At 39.8% G+C, this 19579-nt stretch overlaps 1 protein-coding gene across 11 annotated transcripts in view; it reads right to left on the bottom strand.

Annotated features, from left to right (window-relative positions):
• Positions 1 to 19579, bottom strand: part of TENM2 (teneurin transmembrane protein 2) — a 1595068-nt gene that overhangs the window by 144035 nt on the left and 1431454 nt on the right. For all 11 annotated transcript variants that reach the window (XM_066977122.1, XM_066977125.1, XM_066977123.1 and 8 more), the window contains one exon: positions 12769 to 13007. In XM_066977122.1, the coding sequence (XP_066833223.1) occupies positions 12769 to 13007 (239 nt within the window). The remainder of the gene's footprint in view (positions 1 to 12768; positions 13008 to 19579) is intronic.

Genomic DNA, 19579 nt, shown 5'->3' on the forward strand with positions numbered 1-19579 from the left:
ATTAAAACTGCATTTTGTTGGAAGACACCAGCAATATCTGGGTCAGCTAGATGTCCAAACAGTCAAGAATTAAATTGCCAATATGGAAAAACAATTAGAAAAAATAAAGAAAAAGAGACGATTAAAAGAAACCTACCAACCCCAACATCAACTACAGAGCTAAAATTATCAAATGCTATGAGGTCATATATGGAATTCCTTTTGTGGATTTGGAACTTCGTTTATTTCAGTTTAAGTAAAGAAAAAGCTGGTTATAGATTTTCTAGCTGGATTTACTAAAGCGATAGCAGAATTTAGCCCCATCTGTTGCTCCTTGGCTAGGACACTGGTACTATTTGTTTTCCTAGCATGGCATCCCACCCAATTTTTGATCTGCAACCTGATACAACAGATTGATGGTGCCAGAGAGACCCTGTGAAGTGGTGTGTGCTCCACTGCCAAGGGCGGGGAAGAAATGGATTGTCAAATCCAGGTGAACTAACTTTAAGAGAGGAGGAGGTGAAAAATCTGTGCTGCCTCCTCCCCTCACCACATGCTTGCAGAAGACTGAATCCAACCTTCAACCAGCAAAACAAAATTTTGCTTTAAAGCTTTAGATGTGCTTAGAGTATCTGAGTATTTCCAGCAGTTTTTCCCCATAACTCATCAGCAAAATGCTGCTCTACCCAAAGTAGCTGAAATGTGAGGTGTCCTACCTCAGGCTCGTTTGCAGACAGCCTTGAAGCTGGTATTCAAGAATTGGGAAATGTTCGATTCCTGAAATCAAGAACGCTGGCTTCCAAACAGCACGTTCTCAAATGCATACCGAGTCACGGCAATGCAAATTCCTGTTTCAATTCTATTTCAATTTACCTGTCGTGTATCTCCTATTCCAGGAGTTTCAAGCAAATGTCAAGCAAATTGCGCTGTGTTTAAAAGCTTTTTCCTGTTCTGGCTGTTTACAGTTTTCTTCTGGTAAATATGGAAGGAAAAGATGAGTGATTTATGAATGCTCACTTTAAAAAGTCAAACAACATATTAAAGCAATACTTCATAGCACAGTGAAATAGAGTTAAGCAGATGGTTTTCACAGTGGTTTTATAGAAACAACATGCAGAGAGTTTTGACAGGAAAAAACCCTACAGATGAAGAAAACTGTTTCTATTAAATGCTGTTAAACCTTTATTTGTGCTAAAGCAAAAGATAAAACTTGTTCTGCAGAGATCCATATAAAATGTAAAAGAAGTGATGAAAATCACAGCTTTTCAACCTCGGTATTTCCCTTCACGAATATTCTAAGATGAGATTGAGTGAAACCCTGCACCAAAGTGCATCCTGAAACCAATACTGTTCCCAGCTTGTGTTAATATGACAATGGGTTGTGCTGATCAAATGACAGAAAATCAGTCAAGGGGCAAGATGCATCTTGCCGTTCTCCTGCATGTCTGTAAATTCCCTGCTTTCAGTAATAGTTGCGCACTTCCTTAGCTGCAGGCCTAACTGGCAGCATTGGCCCATGGCTGCTTTGCCAATTGCAATGACCCAGGTTGTGCAAGCAAGTAATGTGCCCCTGAATTGAGTACGGAGTGTCAGGACGACGGGAGAACTTGGCTAAGGGAGCACATCAGCAGCTGGATGTGCATCTTCAGGTGGTGCTTGAGGATGATGTGTATTTTAATTTGTAGCCAATTTGTTGCAAAAAGGATAGAAGTTTTAAGATATGCCACGGAGAACAATATGGCAATCTGAGCAAAGAAAAGGAAAACAACTTTTCTGTATTTCTGAGAACAAATAGCTGTCTCTACCATCACATCATTGTTTTACTATTACCAGCTAATACAACAGCAGACAGAAAGTGCAGCTGCGGTCCACAGAATATTTGGCACTTCTGGCCCAAGCATAATCCCTCATGTAATGAAAAACCTATTTCTATTTCTGCATCCTCGCTACTCTTCATACTGAAGAGGGTTGCGTCTGTCTTCCATTTATTGAAGCTTATTCTTCATCTAGACAGCCAGGTCTGGTTTGTATTAGAAATTAGGTTTTAAATCACTATTTTTCTATTATTTATTTTAGGATTTTCAGGAAGCCTCCAGAGGTGCAGAAAAATTCATCTTGTGAAAAAGACCCTAACACTCTTAATGAACCAAGCCCCAAATCCCTGGCCCACGTTAAAGAACTTTGATGTTTTTAAGGTTCAGAATAATTCAGGCTATAAAGACAGTAATATTACTTCAAGAGTTAAAATGACAGAAAAGAGTCAAAAAAAAGTTTGAAAGTCTGCATGCAAAAGTAAGAATAATCATAATCCTAAGCTTTTCCTTAACAAGCAGTCTGCATTATGGCTTTTTCCTTCTCTTTTCTCATGTGGCTGGAGGCTTGCATTTCAATGATTAATGGAGTCTCAAGATGTAGAAGGAGATACCTATACACACACACATGAAGAAAGAAACAACAGGTGAAATAAACTTTTGCCTCAATAAATCTTAGGGGCCTAAATTGCATCCCTCTTCTTAAGATCGCTGCTGCCTTATGGCCAGTTTTAACGCGATTCTCTGCATTTGTAGGTCTCAGCTCTGCACTGCATTCTAACAAACGTGCACAGTTCTCTCCTTGGAGAAGCCCTTGTATGATATAAGCATGCTAACGCAATACAGCAAGATAGGTGGGACTATGGTGGTGCATCGACTTGCTCTGGTACGCAGGCTGTGAAATTCATGACACCTCCTTGACTGAAGGCCTAAATACTATTTAAAGTATTTTGCATTTACCACAGACCAGCTGAGATACTCTCAGTTCACATCTGCCCTTATTATGACATTGGGACACTTGCTATGTGCTCCTGAGATTATTCCAACATCTATTAATTTTCTCAGCATATCAATACCAAAATCTTCCAGCAACCCTTTTTGCTCGTGGAGTACGCTCAGGTTTAAACAAAACAGCTATTAGCATACAGGAAGAGGCAGCAGATATGCAATAGCCTGACTGCCCTTTCAGAGTCTTTGTCTAAGCCAGGTCAATTCCTGCAAAACAAAGGACCACAAGAACAGACAATCTGTTCTCATCTGGCGAAGGGGGAACCTATTCCACTCCAGTGGCATTTGTACATTAATACTTCTATTCTCTGTCTTTCCTCAGAAAGTACTTAGCAAGAAAAATGTGGGAAGAAATCAGCTGATCAACCAACCAGTAAATTAAAAAAAGCTTAAAATTAAATTAACTGCAGCACTGTTATGCATAATGTATATCACTTTTTAAAAATTAAACGCAACAGAGCAGGATAAATCTGGACATTCCAGAAGAAGAAAACAAACCAATAAACACAGAGCATCTTGAAAGTTTTAAGCAAGGTTCTGTAACATCAACGTATGAGAACGAAATTCTTTTGCCATTCAGGAGCTATATTAATACAAATGCTTGTTTACTGTTTATTTAGTAATAGCCAAGATAAAGACATTAATAATGTCTAATAATCACATGGCAGGTCTCAATAGTGATTCTCTCGTTATCAAATCTGCTCACCATACAATTCAATATATGATTTTTCTAACCACCTGCATTCTTTATTTTGGTGTTTAAATTCAAGCTTCTGATGTCAGAAATGATTATGAGAAATAAAGTAGAAGAGAACTTCCTGAATATTAAGAATATCACCTATATGCTGTTAAATAAAACAGGCTTTGGCTTTCCTATAACCGTCACGGTCAAATTCTGCTGTGGAGAAGAAACATTCATTCATATTCAGTGAAAGGCCCACGTCTTAGAGTTCAGCACTTGTCATTTTTCAGGCGAAGATGCCTCTCATCACTAAAAGTAGACCTAACTCCTTGCAGTGACACAAGCTGGGGACTGGCTGGGGGGCAGCTCTGCAGGAGAGGCCCGAGGTGCCGCTGGCCGGAGAGCTGACCGTGAGCCAGCAGCACGCCCTGGCAGCAAAGAAGGGCAGCAGCATCCTGGGCTGTAGGAACAGAAGCACAGCCAGGAGACCATTATCCCCATCTGCTCAGTGCTCATTAGTCGGCTTCTGCGATAACTGGAGCCAGTTTGGGCCCGCCCAGTAGGAGAAGGGCATCAGTAAACCAAAGCAAGCCCAGCGGAGGCCACCAGGGTGGTCAGGGGCTGCAGCACTTGCCCTGCGAGGAGAGGCTGGGTGAACTGGCTTTGTGTCCAGCCTGGAGAAACAAAGGCTGCAGGGCCGAACGGCAGCCTGGTGGTCCCTGCAGGCCATTGGGAAGATGGAGCCAGGCTCCACACACTGGCAGGAGGACGGGATACAAAGGGTGTAACGATGCATGCTGCGGATAAGGAAATATCAAGCACAAGCCGTGGAACAGGCTGCCCACCAAGGCAGCACAGTCTGTGCCCTTGGAGGTCTTCAAGACCAGACTGGACTTTACCGATGACCCAGGTTTAAGGAGGAGGTCGGACTAAAGAGCTCCAGAGACTCCTTCCAACCTGAATTATCGTATAATTGAGAAACCTAAATCTAGAGTGTGAAATTTGTCTCAGGGATCAGATAGACTGTCATGGAAAATAGTGTTTTGCTGATTATAACTACAAGGGTATCATACAGAGCATTAATAACAAGGCACAACATAACACGAACATGGTGTGCTAGGTATTCAGACTCACTGACCTTTGCAAGTTGACAGTGTTATTACTGGACATACAGACTACATAAAATAACTGAGTTTGTTTGTTTGTTTTGTTTTTTGGTACCTGAGCATTGAAGTGAGCTGGCAGCTCACAGATGCAGCAAGACTGCATAGAATTAAAGCCTGAACAAGGAAAAGCTGAAATGAACTTGAAAATTGTTTCTTAAACAGTTTTTTAGATTACTGAAAGGAGATTATTCACCACTTAATGTGTTGAAATTAAGTTTTCTGTCATTTTACAGTGACGTGTCATTCCTCTTCCCACTGTTCATCTTTTTACTCCATAATTTCTGTAGTCTGTTACCCTATCATTTTTGCAACCTGAATTTAATTCCTACTTTGATATTTTGTCTTCCTGCAAGTTCCTCAAATATTCTTATCTCTTTAGTACACTTAAATCTTTTATTTGTGCTTTTTTTTTAAATGGCTTTCATAATAGTGTTCTAACAGCTTACAGAATCCATGTCACATCTTCTGATCTGCTATTACCCATTGAGCAATAGTTATAATCCTAAAGCAATCATGTACTTCTACACTTAAATGAATAAAATCTGTAAGCACACTAAATGCAAACCAACACAATCAGTTAACAAAGAAGCACAGCACCAAATAACCAATATAAATGAGTCCATAAGTGATCAACTGGTGATCTCAGCATAAATAGCAGCTCAGAGAGCAATGTTTCCCTAGGGAGAACTGAGACATTTTACACTGATATTGAACATTGACTTTTCGGAGAAAATGACCGCAGATTTATTTGATAGGTACATCTGACTTAGCATTATATTAGCAAAATTTAATCTTCAATATCACTTATGCTCACCCTTCCTCTGAAAGATGGGCTCATTTCAGTATGTTGGGCCAGGTTATAAAGCATGTCTCAGTAAACTGTCTCAAAGCTTTTTCATCATTTTTCCCCCTGATGTCCTTTCCTAGAACACTTGTTCTGCATCTGCTTATCTCTGCTGTCTGTTTGCACTGATGATCTTTTGCCTTCACACCTATGATTCTGGGATTAAATCCTACACTACTAAAAAAAGTCAGTATTTGTGCTGATTGAAGTAAGAACAGGCTGTTACGAAACCCAGGATATTTCCTCATTTTGGAGGGGTAGGGCAACAGCAGTGCATGTGAAACACAGCACAGCATCCGGAACAGCACCGCTGCTACGAGTCAGGGAAACAGCACCCCCGACAAAGCCATTCTTGCAGCTTTGAATAGAAAAAGGAAATCAAAACAACAACAGCAATTTTAAAGACTGTTTCTCTAAAAATTTCCAGGTTAGCCATTGTTATCCTGTTACATCACTTGTTTTAATGGTACTAACCTCTGCCACAGCATGCAGCAGCTAGACTGATGCATTGCTTTTCTCAAGTTCACAGCAGGATTTTTTAACTCTTCTAACTACCAGCATCCATGAAACCCGTGGAAAGTATTTTTTGGGACTTATCTGGATTGTGTTGTGCAATATGCATTAAAAACACACACAGACACCCATGCAAAACCCCTCTAACTCCCAACACAAAACATCATCTTGGTCTCCTGTCTCTTGCCGAGGTTTCCAAGCAGGCTTTTTTGTCCTGGTAGCTAAGCAGAAAGTGTTTTCAATTTCAAGTGCTAAGCACCTGATGGCACTTTGTGAGTTATAGAAACATTAGGCTCACTCTAGCTTCAAGTGCTCAGGTTTACTGTATGAAAATCCTCAGCAAAGACAAAAGGAGAATTGAACGGGCAGATAAAACTGCCCCTGCATGCTGCAAGGTAGCTGCTTCCATTATCTCTGAGATCTCTGCTAGGCAAAACAATATGTGCATTGCTTTTCTTGGAACAAATCTCTACATCGAGCTTTTATTTTTAACCCAGGAAAAGCACAGGCAAGCTATACCCACGTAACCTCCCATAAAAATCCTCCTGTTCTTTGTGGCATTATGCAGAGACAGCAGGAGCACGTTACTTGTTTTAGGAAAATCATCTCCTTCGCTTAATGGCTCTCCCACACCTTTGGGCTGTGGAACAGGATGCTTGCTAGGCTGAAACCCCGCATCTAACCCTCCTGGAGCCAGGCCCTGCCATTCCCAGCATGAGGGCTGAATTTTGTTAGGGGAAGGGGCCAGCGGTTTGTCCTTGCAGGGCTCAAAGCCTCCCTGCTCAGAGCTAGCAGCAGGTGAGCTTACAGCGCTATTTGTACAGAGCTCCTTTCTCTTTCCCAGGTTCACTGCTATCAGTCAGCAAGAATTTCTGAACGTGTGACAGGCATATCCTAAAAGTCAATTACTGCCCCCTAACTGACACCTATTTTCAATGCAAATGTAAGAACAGAACCCTCTGTCACCATCTAATCTCACAAGATGCAAGACTCAAGTGAAACTTGATAGCAGTGATTGGCAACCAGATGACCTCTGCCTCTCGGAGGTTCCATCTTTGCATGAATTTCCCTTTTTTCAGTTTTGGTTTCCAGAATGTCGAGCATATTTGATTTCAGTGAAGCTTGGACAAGACGAAGTCAGTGGTTTTCTGACTTTACAAGTAAAATACAACAAATACAGCATAAGAAATCAGATGAAGCATAGGTTGCCATTTGCCAGAAAAAAGAAAAAGACACCAAAAACAACAAAAAATCAAAATAAACCAGCTGATACATAAAGTAACCACTTGTATGAACTACTTTGATGAATCCTGATCTGTAGAATCAGAGTCAAAAAGACGATTGGACCTATATCACCATCAATGTCATCTAAATTCAAAAATATTCTTCATGTGAATGGCAAAAGTGGTAGCCAGTCAAATTAAAAGCAGTCAGTTACATATCTGTGTTGTGGGAGCAGTGACATTGGCAGTGCTCTGAATGAGTTTGCAGGTACAGTTTGAGTACTGCATTTGTGAATGGAAGAAATTAGAAATACAAATGAAAAAAACTTCACACAACCACTTGCATTAGCAAATATCTTACTCATTTTGGAGAAGAAAAAAATTCAAGTTGATATCAACACCTAAAGCATACATTTTTGTAAAAGCTGTGGTACACGCATATTTCATGCAGAGTAAAAATGAGACTTCTGCTTCCAAGCCTAATTTCATCAGAAACCCCATAAATTTTATTGTCTGACTGTCACAGAAACAAATGAATACTATTGTGAGAAAGATAACAAAATAAATTAACCATTTATTTGCCTAGATGTATTATGTCCAGAAACTACCTACTATGATGCTTTCTAACAGCAAGAGCTTTACCAAAATATTCGTTCTATGCACCACTATTTTCAGGCTTTAATTTTAAATATATACATATATAGGAAATAAAAAAAAAAGTTTTCATTTGCCTGAATAACTGCCAGAGAATCTTTGGCAATACAACCCTTTCTATAGCACAGAAGGGAATATACTATTTCAAGTTTAGGGAGAAAACTGAAATTTATCTGAAGCCTCGTGCATCTTTAAGGCCAAATAACACTGAGGAATAAACGTGTAGCATATGTACTACAGATGCAGTGTTCTCTGTCATTTTCCTTTTATTTTCCTGTATCATCTTGCACAGGATAGGAGTAGATAAAATAGCATCAACATTAAAATTATCAGTATGAGTGTGAAGATACTATTTTCACATGGAGCATCTTTGAACCCACTGTAGTTTTTCATTTCCACAGGAAACAGTAATTCTGGTAGTTGCCCCCCCATGAAAGTGTAAATACTTGAAAATTACGTCATTTTTAACATACGAACATGTTGATGGTCAGATGGTCTTTCATGCTCCAAGTAAGATTGGCAGAAATTAGAGCATGGTAGGGGCTTACAAAAATATGGTATTTAATGTTTGGCAGGAATTACTACTGTGGAAAACACAGCAGACGCTTTTTCCCCTCCTTACCCCCCTTTTTTTTTTTAAATTGTTTTTCCACTCCACTTTTTTTTAATTGTTTTTCCCTTTCCCTTCCTGCTTTTTTGTTGTTGTTGATTTTTCTCTCCAAATTTGGCATGAATCTAAAGAGCTAAAAACTAATTTAACATGACAAATGCTTTCATCACTCTCAACCTCTGAAGTGAACACTCTTGACAAAGACAATGTGTGGAGCATATGCTTTCCTTCTGACACTTTATAAATTACTTCCCTGTAACTGGGTTTCACCACCAGTCCAATACCTTCAGGATGTCCTCATCTGAGTGGCTGTCTATGTTGTTCAAATGTTACTTCAGGACAATGGGAACAACTCCCTGGCTTCGTGAAACGACACATGTCTCAAAGAGGATTGGAGACTATTATATCTACATCTTGGATGCTGGAATTTACCAAACTGATGTGAAATATTACCAAATCATGCTAAGTATTTCAGTAATAGCAGGCTACCGAGGAAACGGAGAGGTGATAATACTGGCTTTAAATAAGCAGATAACATTTTGGATACTACGTAAGGAATAAGTTAACTGAAGAACTGAATTTTTTGGATTCTCTTTTGAAAGTAGTACAGCACACAGCCACAGAGACAGCTTAAAATGCTCTTTTTCATAGAAATAATCGTAAAGTTTTTTTGCCTGTGTCTATTCCTGTAATAACAGCAAAAAAAGGCTTGTTTCATTTTCAAGCTGGTGAATCTGATACGTGTCAAAGTTTCTGCAGAAACTGTTGTCATAATGGAATGTAGATAGAAGACTACGTCCATGATAACAAACTGCACACAGCACCAAGCATACTTTTCACAGGCACATGCCACATCATAGTAGACTGGTGCCACATGGACCTGCAGGTATTTGTCCCAAAAATCAGTCAGGATAAGTTCCACTGGAAGATTTTGGAAAAATTAGACTAGATAATGATGGCACTGACTGGCCTATAAAGGAGGAGTCTATCTAAATAGCCACACTTGGATGGTATTTTATGATCTAAAAGATGAATCTGTATGCATCTTCCAGAAGAAAAGAAAAAAACATATCCCTTTTAACAAGATATATTGTCACTATTTTGACAGATGTTTAACTTTTAAAAATAGCAGGATCATCGTTATTTAACATTAATTATGTTGTGTTGCAAAAAGTTCCAAAGGTTATTATGCCCTGTGAATTCATTTGTAGTTTTGTCATTTAATTCATTCTATTTTTATTTGTCTCTTATCAGAAAAGCAATTGGAATGCCTAAATCACTTTTAATATTCTTTCCTATCTGCTGTGATACTTTTTTTTTTCCTGTCATTTTAAATCACCCCTGATTAGAATTTTTTTCATGACACCCTTAATCTTCGGCACTTGCCTGAAAATCAGGTTTAAATCTGCAGACAGCATGTTTTCAATGAACTGCTTCAATTCCCAATTCTCTTTTATAATAGGACAATCCATTTAGAAATCCTGAAGTCTATGCGAACTTCAAAGTATTCTTTCAATATAATTTACGTATTTGCCAGCATTGCATTTTCATTTACTCCCACAATAGTCTTCACTAGCATTGATAAAATCCTCTTCACAGAGCCCAGAATTAACGACAAACCTAAAAAGCAGAAACATTCACTGCAAATTTTGAAGACTTTGTTCTGTGTTACTTTTAGCAGATGTATCCCCAGTAATATGACGCCTGCTATGGTGGACAGCAAGAAATTTCCTTTGTGGACATATCCAACAGAAGAACATTATCAGCACCTTGAAAGACTCTCCTAGGTTTGAAGTTCTGACCGGAAAATACACGGGGGGAGTTAGTGCAACGTGGAGCGTTGCCTCCTGCCTATCTTGGGGGAACTTAAACAACATCCTACAACTTCCACCTCTCTTGGTAGATTAACAGCTCTCATTTTCCCACTGTCCCAAAGATTAGGACAGAACGGGGATTTTGGTACGTTATTCATCTTGAAAACACAAAAACATTTTTTTCTCCCGACAGACTGACTGGAGCAAGACAGAGTTATTTTGTCTTCACAGCAGTTCAGGGCTTAGTAGGTCAGGAGCTCCAAAGCAAGCTGCAGCAGAGCAGACAGCTGGTATTTCACCTTGCTGCTCTTAGCCCGGGAGAGAGAATATTTATTTTTCCCAGGACTGAACTTCTGCACATGCCCAGGAAAAGACATCCCTCTGGGGAAATGCAGACAAGGCAAGGTTTTTGAAATCTCTTACAGTAAGGAGATGATTTGGTGCCTCAAGTCATACCATTGGAGAACAGCAGTCCCAATTATTTGATGGGTGGGTCAGCTTATAGCTGGTGATCTTAAGCACATCCCTTCTGCCTTACTGCTCTTCTCAATGCACTGAAGACAATTCAGCTTCCTTTTAGTTTTCTGTCTTTTCTCTCTTTTGCATCACTTTAAATTATTATCACAGACGATCCACCAAATTTATTCAGAGGATTAATTACAGCTATTTTCTGGTTTTGACAACTACTCTTCAATTCATTTATTCTTTACTGTGTGTGGCATGAAGCTTGTCAGGTAACTTCTCATTATTTAATCCTTGAGCCAATACACTTTCTACAACCTGCTTTCTCATGCTGACTAGTCAACTCCATTGTGCTCATCATTCTTTAGTCAGGAAAAAAGACCTCAAAAACTTCTGTCAAAAGGCATCACTTATGTCATGACTTGAAGTGATAGATCATTCATCAATTATTAAGGGTCAATGCATTGCTTTACATTAGCTCTTGTCTTAAATGTTGTAGGAAACTGTGTAAAGCAATAACCATGTTGCAAGGCTTTGCTTTAGATTACAGTAACCTAAATAACAAGGAAAAATGCATTTCATAATCCATCACTTCAAAGTTATGCACATGATTAAAATATTCAGCTTGCAGTATATCATTTCCCATGTGCATAATCACTCAAACCGAGAGCTGTTGTATGATAACTGTCAAGTTCAATAAATCATGTGCTTTCCAATCTTTTTATTTATATATCAAACTAAGCCTGTTATTCTTCTGAGGTTTTCTACTGAAAAAACAGAGAAAGATGTTTAGTTTTATAGTATTGAGTATGCTGGGATGCAGGCCTGGCCTACGGAGACAGCAGCAATAAAGTAGCTAATCAGCTCTCTTTCACTCCTGGATGTATTAATTACCTATGGAAGATCATTAATATGAACAGTGAGGTTTCCTTAGAAAGCAGCATCTACCCTGTTGAGTTTGATGTATTTTGATTTTGACCATATAACCTCTCTCTTCAAATGGAGGGAATAGGGAGAAAATTCAGTGCACCTTCACAGGGCTTTTGCGTATTATGTATGAACTTCACTCTTCATGGTAGCAACATATTAATATCAGCACAGAGTTTCAAAAATGAACTGAAAAAACAATCTTAACAGGTCTGGAAAGTATTTACAGAAAACATTGGCAAGCTACCATATTTTTGCCATTTACTCATAGAAGCTAGAAAGTTTGTGCAGCATGTCCTTATCATCAACGTATTGTTAAGGCACTGTAAAAGGTACAAAATACACATCTAACTGTTGTAGACCCTTTGAAAAACCTCCAAAGCAACAGACAATGAGAAGGATATTGGGGGAAAAAAAAATAAAAAATGGGAGCATTTTTAAAAAATCTGAAAAGACCATAAAAGAATAGAACCTAGTGTGGTTATTATTAATATGCTAATCAAAGAAAATGAGCACAAAATTTTGAATTCTCCTTATAAAACACTAAGGATGGGTGGAATACTGAAAACAACAGCACACCAAATAGCTTTATCTATTAGTCAGACCTAAGACCTATAGGAATTTAGGCATGCCAACAGATAGAGAGACTTATCAAAAATGATTTTGTGTTTTTTTCTCTAAATGCAGCACACTATAGTAATACTTGAATTCAAACACCAGTAGCTTCTGGTACTCTTACGGATTTACTACCTAGCACAATTTTTTCCAAATATTTTCAACCTAAGGTAGTACATCCAAAAAATCCAAATTATATCAGCCTCTTTTGTGTACCCATAACACCTAAAATTAACACGGCGCACTGAGGATCCTGATTTGACTTCTTGCTCCCACTCCAGTTATCACGGTGAACAGGACTTGAGAATCGTATTTTTCTCATTAATCAGTATGAAGAATAACAATTTTCTTTGCTTAGTAACTACACAGATTTGTGAAACATATTAAACCAACCTTTCATCTGCTGAAGCCTCATTTGCTGACATAGCCATGTGATTTGAAAGAGAAAACACAGTCTTACCTATGAAATATGCTAGCAGGATGGCAAGCAGAACTGCAGCAGCAATTGCAGATAAAGCAGCACATTTCCAGCTACAATATTTGGAGGGTTTTTTCAGCTTGAACGCATTCCTGGAGAATGTATTTCTAGGTAACAGCCTGGGAGGTGGAGTATAAACTGTTCCTGAGGTCAGTGGGTAGCCAGGAGAAGAGCTACTGAACAGTGGAGTCGTTCCAGAAGATGTCTTAAACAAGAAATGCCTGAAAAACAAAAAAAATTGAATGATAGTTTAAAACACAAAGTCTTGTAGTTAAGAAATAATATCTCATTCTTTCCCAGCTGCCATAATGCATTAAATTCAACAAAAATAGTAAAATGATTTTTTCTGAAGAAGTAGGGAGAATGAACACTCTCACAATCTTTTTGACACGAAAGCCTAACAACTATCACTAAAACACTGCGTTGGGATGTCTGCTGTCAGGATATCTTCTTATCCTTTCCATGATTAGATGCAGTTTGACCAGATACTAGCTAAAACATCAACATGATGAATTAATGTCTTTGAGTATGTTGAGACTGTGTCAGGAAGAAGTGGGAGCAGTCTGGTAATGGAGTCATATTCAGATGTGACATCACTGTCGATTCCTTTTTGCCTGGGTTTGAATAGGACTGAACGACTAGTTCCATTATGAAATACCTTTAAGTTTGTTAGTTCAACAGAACATTTCACTTTAAAAGAAAACATCCTTTCTGAATTCACACATTTAGATAATTTCCCTGTAGGATAGTAATACCCAGAAAATATTCTAAAACCTATAAATAAATAAATAAAATTGAGTTTCATTAACAGCCTTGGAAGAAGCTGCCAGAAAAAAAAAAATTAAGAAGCATAATAGTCTTGTAGGAAGTTATTTTACCAGAATTAGAACTAACCATCTTTAAAAAAAAATGCTATGGAGTTTTGGTTTGAACAGCTAAAACTATCATCAGAATTACAAGACTTAGCAGAAAAAAAAAAAAAGATTTCTCAGACTTCAACTGCCCAGACACTTGTTAAGAAGAAAATAAGGGATGGCATATACTACCCAACGAATTTTCATAAAATGCTGCCAACTTGGTTCCAGACACAGAAAATGAAGAAAGCCATTCAGAAGCCTGGCTCCTCCAGATTAACTTCTCTTTTCCTAGTCAGGAAGAGCCGACTACCAGCATGTTCCTAGTAAATGATAAGAAGAGGAGCAGAGAATAAAGGCAGTGGTCTTCAAGAAGGCCACTGAAAATACACCATTTTTTTAGGGTCGTCGTTTATAAAGTCCTTTCATGAATATTATAAATCGTTTTGTCTGACTTTTTGTTTGTTTGTTTGTTTTGGTTTTCCCTTTCTCTTAGAGGCCCTAAATGACCTTGTACATCCCACACAACAATCAACAAAATTCTAGTTTACTTCAGAAAACATTTCAGCCACCTATGGTAGTAGTAGTATTCACTTTCATAACTTTTTCTTTGTGCTCTGGAGACACCACAGAAAAACATTCAGACACAGGCACACAATCAGAAGTGGCTTTTAAAGCCTAAGTAACTCAAGCAGATTAATTAAAGCCTGGCTGACACTTTTTGGCAGAAGCAGTTTTAGGCCGTTCTGCTGGCTCTGTGGTGCTGGGAGCACAGTGCCCCTCTGTGACAGGACCCAAGGACTGAAGTGGCACCGAGCTTGAGGAAGTATGGGTGGACAGCAGGGAGAGCTGCGGTGATGCTGATCGGGTGCAGGTTGCAGGCAGGCAGGCTCACCTCTCCTTCACGCCAGCTGCATCTGCCTCAGCCCAGGCACCCTTCTCCTCACAGGCCCTCACGCTACAAGTGAGCCTTTCAGGTTTGGACCTCAGGGTCCCACAACAGGCAGTTCTTACAGTTCTTTCTTTTCCTGCCCCAAAGCAGGAAATCACAGAATCAAAGTGGAAATGGCGGCCCTTGGCCACTGTCTTTATCTGAAATGTCAAGGTTTTTAACCCAGGAATTTTATGTGCTCTTCAGCCAAGAAGGCAGCTGCAGTACCAACAGAAATTTTAATATAAAGCATTGTTAAAGTAAACTCAGATATATAATGAAACTCTGCTCCCACCAAAAATGAATTAATGAATATCTAGATATGCTTTAATAGGACATGCCAATCATGTACTATTTCATGTGACAAGAAATAAAAAAGTAGAAGAAAATAGTTCCACCGTGGTCCACTTTGAGATAAAGTATATAAAGAAAACCAAAATATTTATACACGCAAACATGACTTCTGTTATATTGTTAAAACTGCTCAGAACTTGATAGAAGCAAAAAAGGCTGAGAGAAATGGATCTGTGGAAATATTTCATTCCCAAAGCAAAAAACAATAAAAATAATTGAATAAACAGTTTTGTCACAGCTGCAACTCCTTATCCATGTATTTCAAAAGCTGAAAGTTTACTATGTCTGTATGAGGGTCTCTGACAAAGTGGCAAAGATTAGAAGATAGCCATGCATTACTAAAGTACAATCATTACATCTTCAGAAGATATTAAAAAAAGACAAATATTTTAAGATATGGTAAATACCACCCACCAAGCCATTTTGGAAAACTGGCACTGCGTTCAGAAGCTGGAGACCAGATTAGCAGAAACACCCAAAGTTACAGCAACGCACACCAGAATGACTGAGAACATAACGGACAAAGTACTCGCAACCCCCCAGAGTTTTAAGTCTAGATTCAGCTTCTAATGGAAATAAATTGACTTGTCTCAACTCTATCCCTAAAACCAATGATCTATAGCTATATTTTTATGTGGGATTTGACATGCTCTGGTACAACCAATTGTCTGTGGACCAAAGCTGCAAAGAGAGAACATGAGCATTTATCAACATTAATTATGGTCCCTCAGAGGTAAGGCCACGAGGTATTGTACAATGACTGCTTACGGAAAGGTATTATCTTAGTTGCACCCATTCACTTAATTTCAAATAGATTCCATATTAGAATTAAATAAATAAACTCTACATTCTGTGTCTTAACTGTTCACCTATCAAGTACTCTAAGGAAAAACACATTTACCACCTCACTTAGCATTAATACTTTGATTTAAATGAGGGCTGAACGTTAATTTTGAAAGCATGGGAATAAGTTTGCTAATCTTAGGACAGCCTAATTTCTTTGCATCATAAAGACATTCCTGCACTAGAAAACTGCAAAACACCATCATCAGCATGCAATGATTCAGTAACTTAAACATCCACAAAACTCCATGGATGGAGTTTGCATGCTGCTCACAGAAAAACTAATACCACAGCGTGCTCAGAGCTCTCCCTAAGCACCCTGCAGCTCCCTGGGGGGCCTTGCACCAAGCTGTGTGCTGCCACTGCTCTGCTCCCGTGCAGGGGCCTCGGCAGAGCAGGGAGCGCTTCCTTACATGTGGCACGGTGCCAGCAGAGAGGTGACATCTGTGAAAGCGGAGCTTGCAAGGGGACATTCGACCACAGTTCTGTGGACTACTGGTAAATGGAAAAAGCTATATTTTGCTTTCTTCATTAATTCAGAGCTCTCTATAGCATTTATTTTCCCACAGGTCAAAAGGACCTCTGGCGTTCAGGGAATAGTGGTCTGACAGAGACTGTATTAACTTCCATATTCTTTGAGAGAACAATCTTCCCCCCCCATCTTTTCTGGCCAGATTGTCATGGCAGCACGCTGCAAGAATCAGTTGAGAAAAAAAAATATATCATTTTTTGTGATGAAAAACTGTAATAGAAAGGAAGAACAAGATACTTTAACAGAAATTGCTTCCTTCACTCCTCATACCATCCTAAGCTCATTCTTTATGAAAAAAAGAAATACGGAGAGCTGTAATGCTTAAATTGTCTTTTTCATTCTAGGGTTTTTAAAAGCAATTAATAAATAGAAAAGATACATACCACGAGAATAGTTAACAGCTCAATTTATTGGTTCAAGGACATAGAAATGATCTTTAAGCTGTGATAAAAATCACATCCATCTATAATTTTGTGACAATTTTGTGACATTTTTTCATTGCAGAAAAAACATAATGAAATGTGGAGCATAACATGCTGGCTTTTACTGGGGAAAAAAAATCCAGTCTTCTAAGCCCTTCTCCAAAAGAGTAGCCACAGGACATTTTGTGTCAATGAAAGCCTCAAAGCATCTGCCAAATTCAGACAGCAAAGTTTAACGTCAGTTTTCTTACTTTCATACAAAAAGAAACCAAAGACCGAAGAAAACTATAAACTGTTCTAATGTCTTTTATGCTAACCAGGAACTCTGAGGGTTAGAGTGGTGCAAGACCTGGCTGCTTGGGTCTCTCAATCCTTCCCCAAATGAAATTTGAGTGATTTCTGAGTGGGAGGTGACTGTGGGAGGTGGGAGAGCAGCCCTGCAGAAAGGGGTCTGGGGGTTCTGGTTGTGGCAAGTTGAACATGACCCAGCAGTGGGCCCTGGCAGCCAGGAGAGCCAACTTTGTCCTGGGGTGCATCAGGCACGGCACTGCCGGACAGTCAAGGGAAGGGATTGTCCTGCTCTACTCTGGTGCGGTCTCACCTCCTTTACTGTGTGTGGTTTTGGGCACCACGGTATCAGAAGGACATAAAACTATTAGGGAGTGTCCAAAGGAGGGCTGTGAAGATGGTGATGGGTCTGGAGGGCAAGACATATGAGGAGCAGCTGAGGTCCCGTGGTTTGTTCGGCCAAGAGCAGAGCAGGCCGAGGGGAGGCCTCATGGCGGCCTGCAGCTCCCTCACGAGGGGAGCGGAGGGGCAGGCGCTGAGCTCTGCTCTCTGGGGACAGCGACAGGACCCGAGGGAACAGCATGGAGCTGGGACAGGGGAGGGTCAGGCTGGGGGTTAGAGAAAGGTGGTCAGGCACTGGGACAGGCTCCTCAAGGGCAGTGGTCATGGCCCTGAGCCTGTTGGAGGTCAAGAAGCGTTTTGGCAATGCTCTCAGACACACGGTCTGTTTTTTTGTGTGGTGCCAGGAGTTGGACTCTATGATCCTTGGGGGTCCCTTCCAACTCAGGATATTCTATGATTATAGATATATTTTCAGTGGAGAGCAATTTAAAACAGACACATATATCAATGAAGTGGACACTTCATAGAAGCGTGCCAATAATTCAATAATAAAACAATTCTGCAGTAATTCAGAACAGACACATCAACAGCAGGGTAACACTTCTTTCACTTCTAGCCACTGCCATGCAACTCTGAACATGGCAGCAGCTGCCCAGCCTCCAGCCAAACTCTACCACTGGCTTCCAGCCTTGTAAGGGGTTGTGATTCCTTGAAGGCTGGGTTCTTCACATCCTGAGACTACATCTTCTAAAAATGCAGAGTGTCATGTGTTGCCATAAGTACCAGACCAGCTTGTCACCAGTGTTTCCGCACTCTCAACAAAGACACAGTTGGACACACAAAAGCACAGTAATTGAAAGCTGCCTTGCAGGAAGGTGGCATGTTGTACAAGAAGGCAGGTGCCAGCCTTTAGGAACCCTGATCTGTCATGTTATTAAATCAAAACAAACAGGCAACGTTCACAAAGCTGCAATCCAAAATAGAGTAGGTAAAAAAGGCAAAACATTTGTATTGTATCCCAGCTACAGCATTAGCTTTGTACTGGATACCTTTTTACAAGACAACCTGCATTTGATCTTAAGGATGTTAATTAAGATATTGTTGGGTGAGCTTTTATAACCCACTCCAACTCATGACCCTGCTGGAGCTGCCCTTGACAATACCCTCCCCTGGGGCTCTTGCTGCTGGTCTCGGAAGCACAAAGCGCGATACAGCCCAGCAGCATCACCGGGGCCTGGGCTGCTCAGAAAGCCGACAAGATGTGACAAAAAGCTGAGAGAGCCTGTAGAAAGAGAAGCTGTAAACTATGGAAAGAAGAAGCATTGTTGCGATGGGGATCATTAGGAGCTCAAGAATGTGAGAGGTAGAACACCAACATGGGAAGGCATAAAATATTAAGGGAAAAGAACAGCAAGGCCAGTAAGAACAACTGGGTTGAAGTGTTGGTGTGGTGGAGCTGGTGGCACATAGAGCTCAGCAGAACCATGGAGCTGCAAGGGCTACCCTTCACCTTCCTGACTGGTTCCTGTCCAAAAACAACTCAGGGTGCCCTACAACAGCCGGTGGGCATGCCAGCACTTAGCCTGCCAGCTGAAATCCTAGTCACCTTTTGCCTGAGTTAGCCAATAAATAATTACTTCACCCTTTAAATTTATGTGTATCTTTCCTGCAGAGTCTCTTTAAGCCCAGTTGAAGACTGACAGACCGACCCAGAAACAAGGTGCTAATAGTTTTTCCTACTTACCTATCAGATGAATCTTTACTTAAGCCAAGCTGACACCTTCCTTGTTGCATAATGCAACTATTAAAATCTGCACTGTTTTTTATTCTCCCGTTATGCAAAAATGAAACTGCTAACTAACACCTGGGAAAAAATAAGAGAAATAGCTACAGATATAAACACAGAAAATCAGTCACTCCACATATGTACTTACATTAAAAGGGAGAGAGAGTAGGATCAATAATGCAGATTTGGAAATATTTCGGCAATGCTGATTCAGCTCAAACTATAGAACCTCTAAATTCTTAAGTGGAAAAAATTGTATCATTTCTGCCCTAAAGTTCTGAGAAATGTGCTGCAAAGTACAGTCAAAGTGATGAAATCCAATAATGCCTACATTTGTTATTCCACTAATGATAATAATGACAACAGCATTTTGCATTTCAATAGGTCTGTTAATTTTTAGCTTTCTGCATCAATTAATGAACTAATTTTCAAAGCACTTCT

The sequence above is a fragment of the Anser cygnoides genome, chromosome 14 (genome assembly GCF_040182565.1).
Source record: "Anser cygnoides isolate HZ-2024a breed goose chromosome 14, Taihu_goose_T2T_genome, whole genome shotgun sequence".
Lineage (NCBI taxonomy): Eukaryota > Metazoa > Chordata > Aves > Anseriformes > Anatidae > Anser > Anser cygnoides.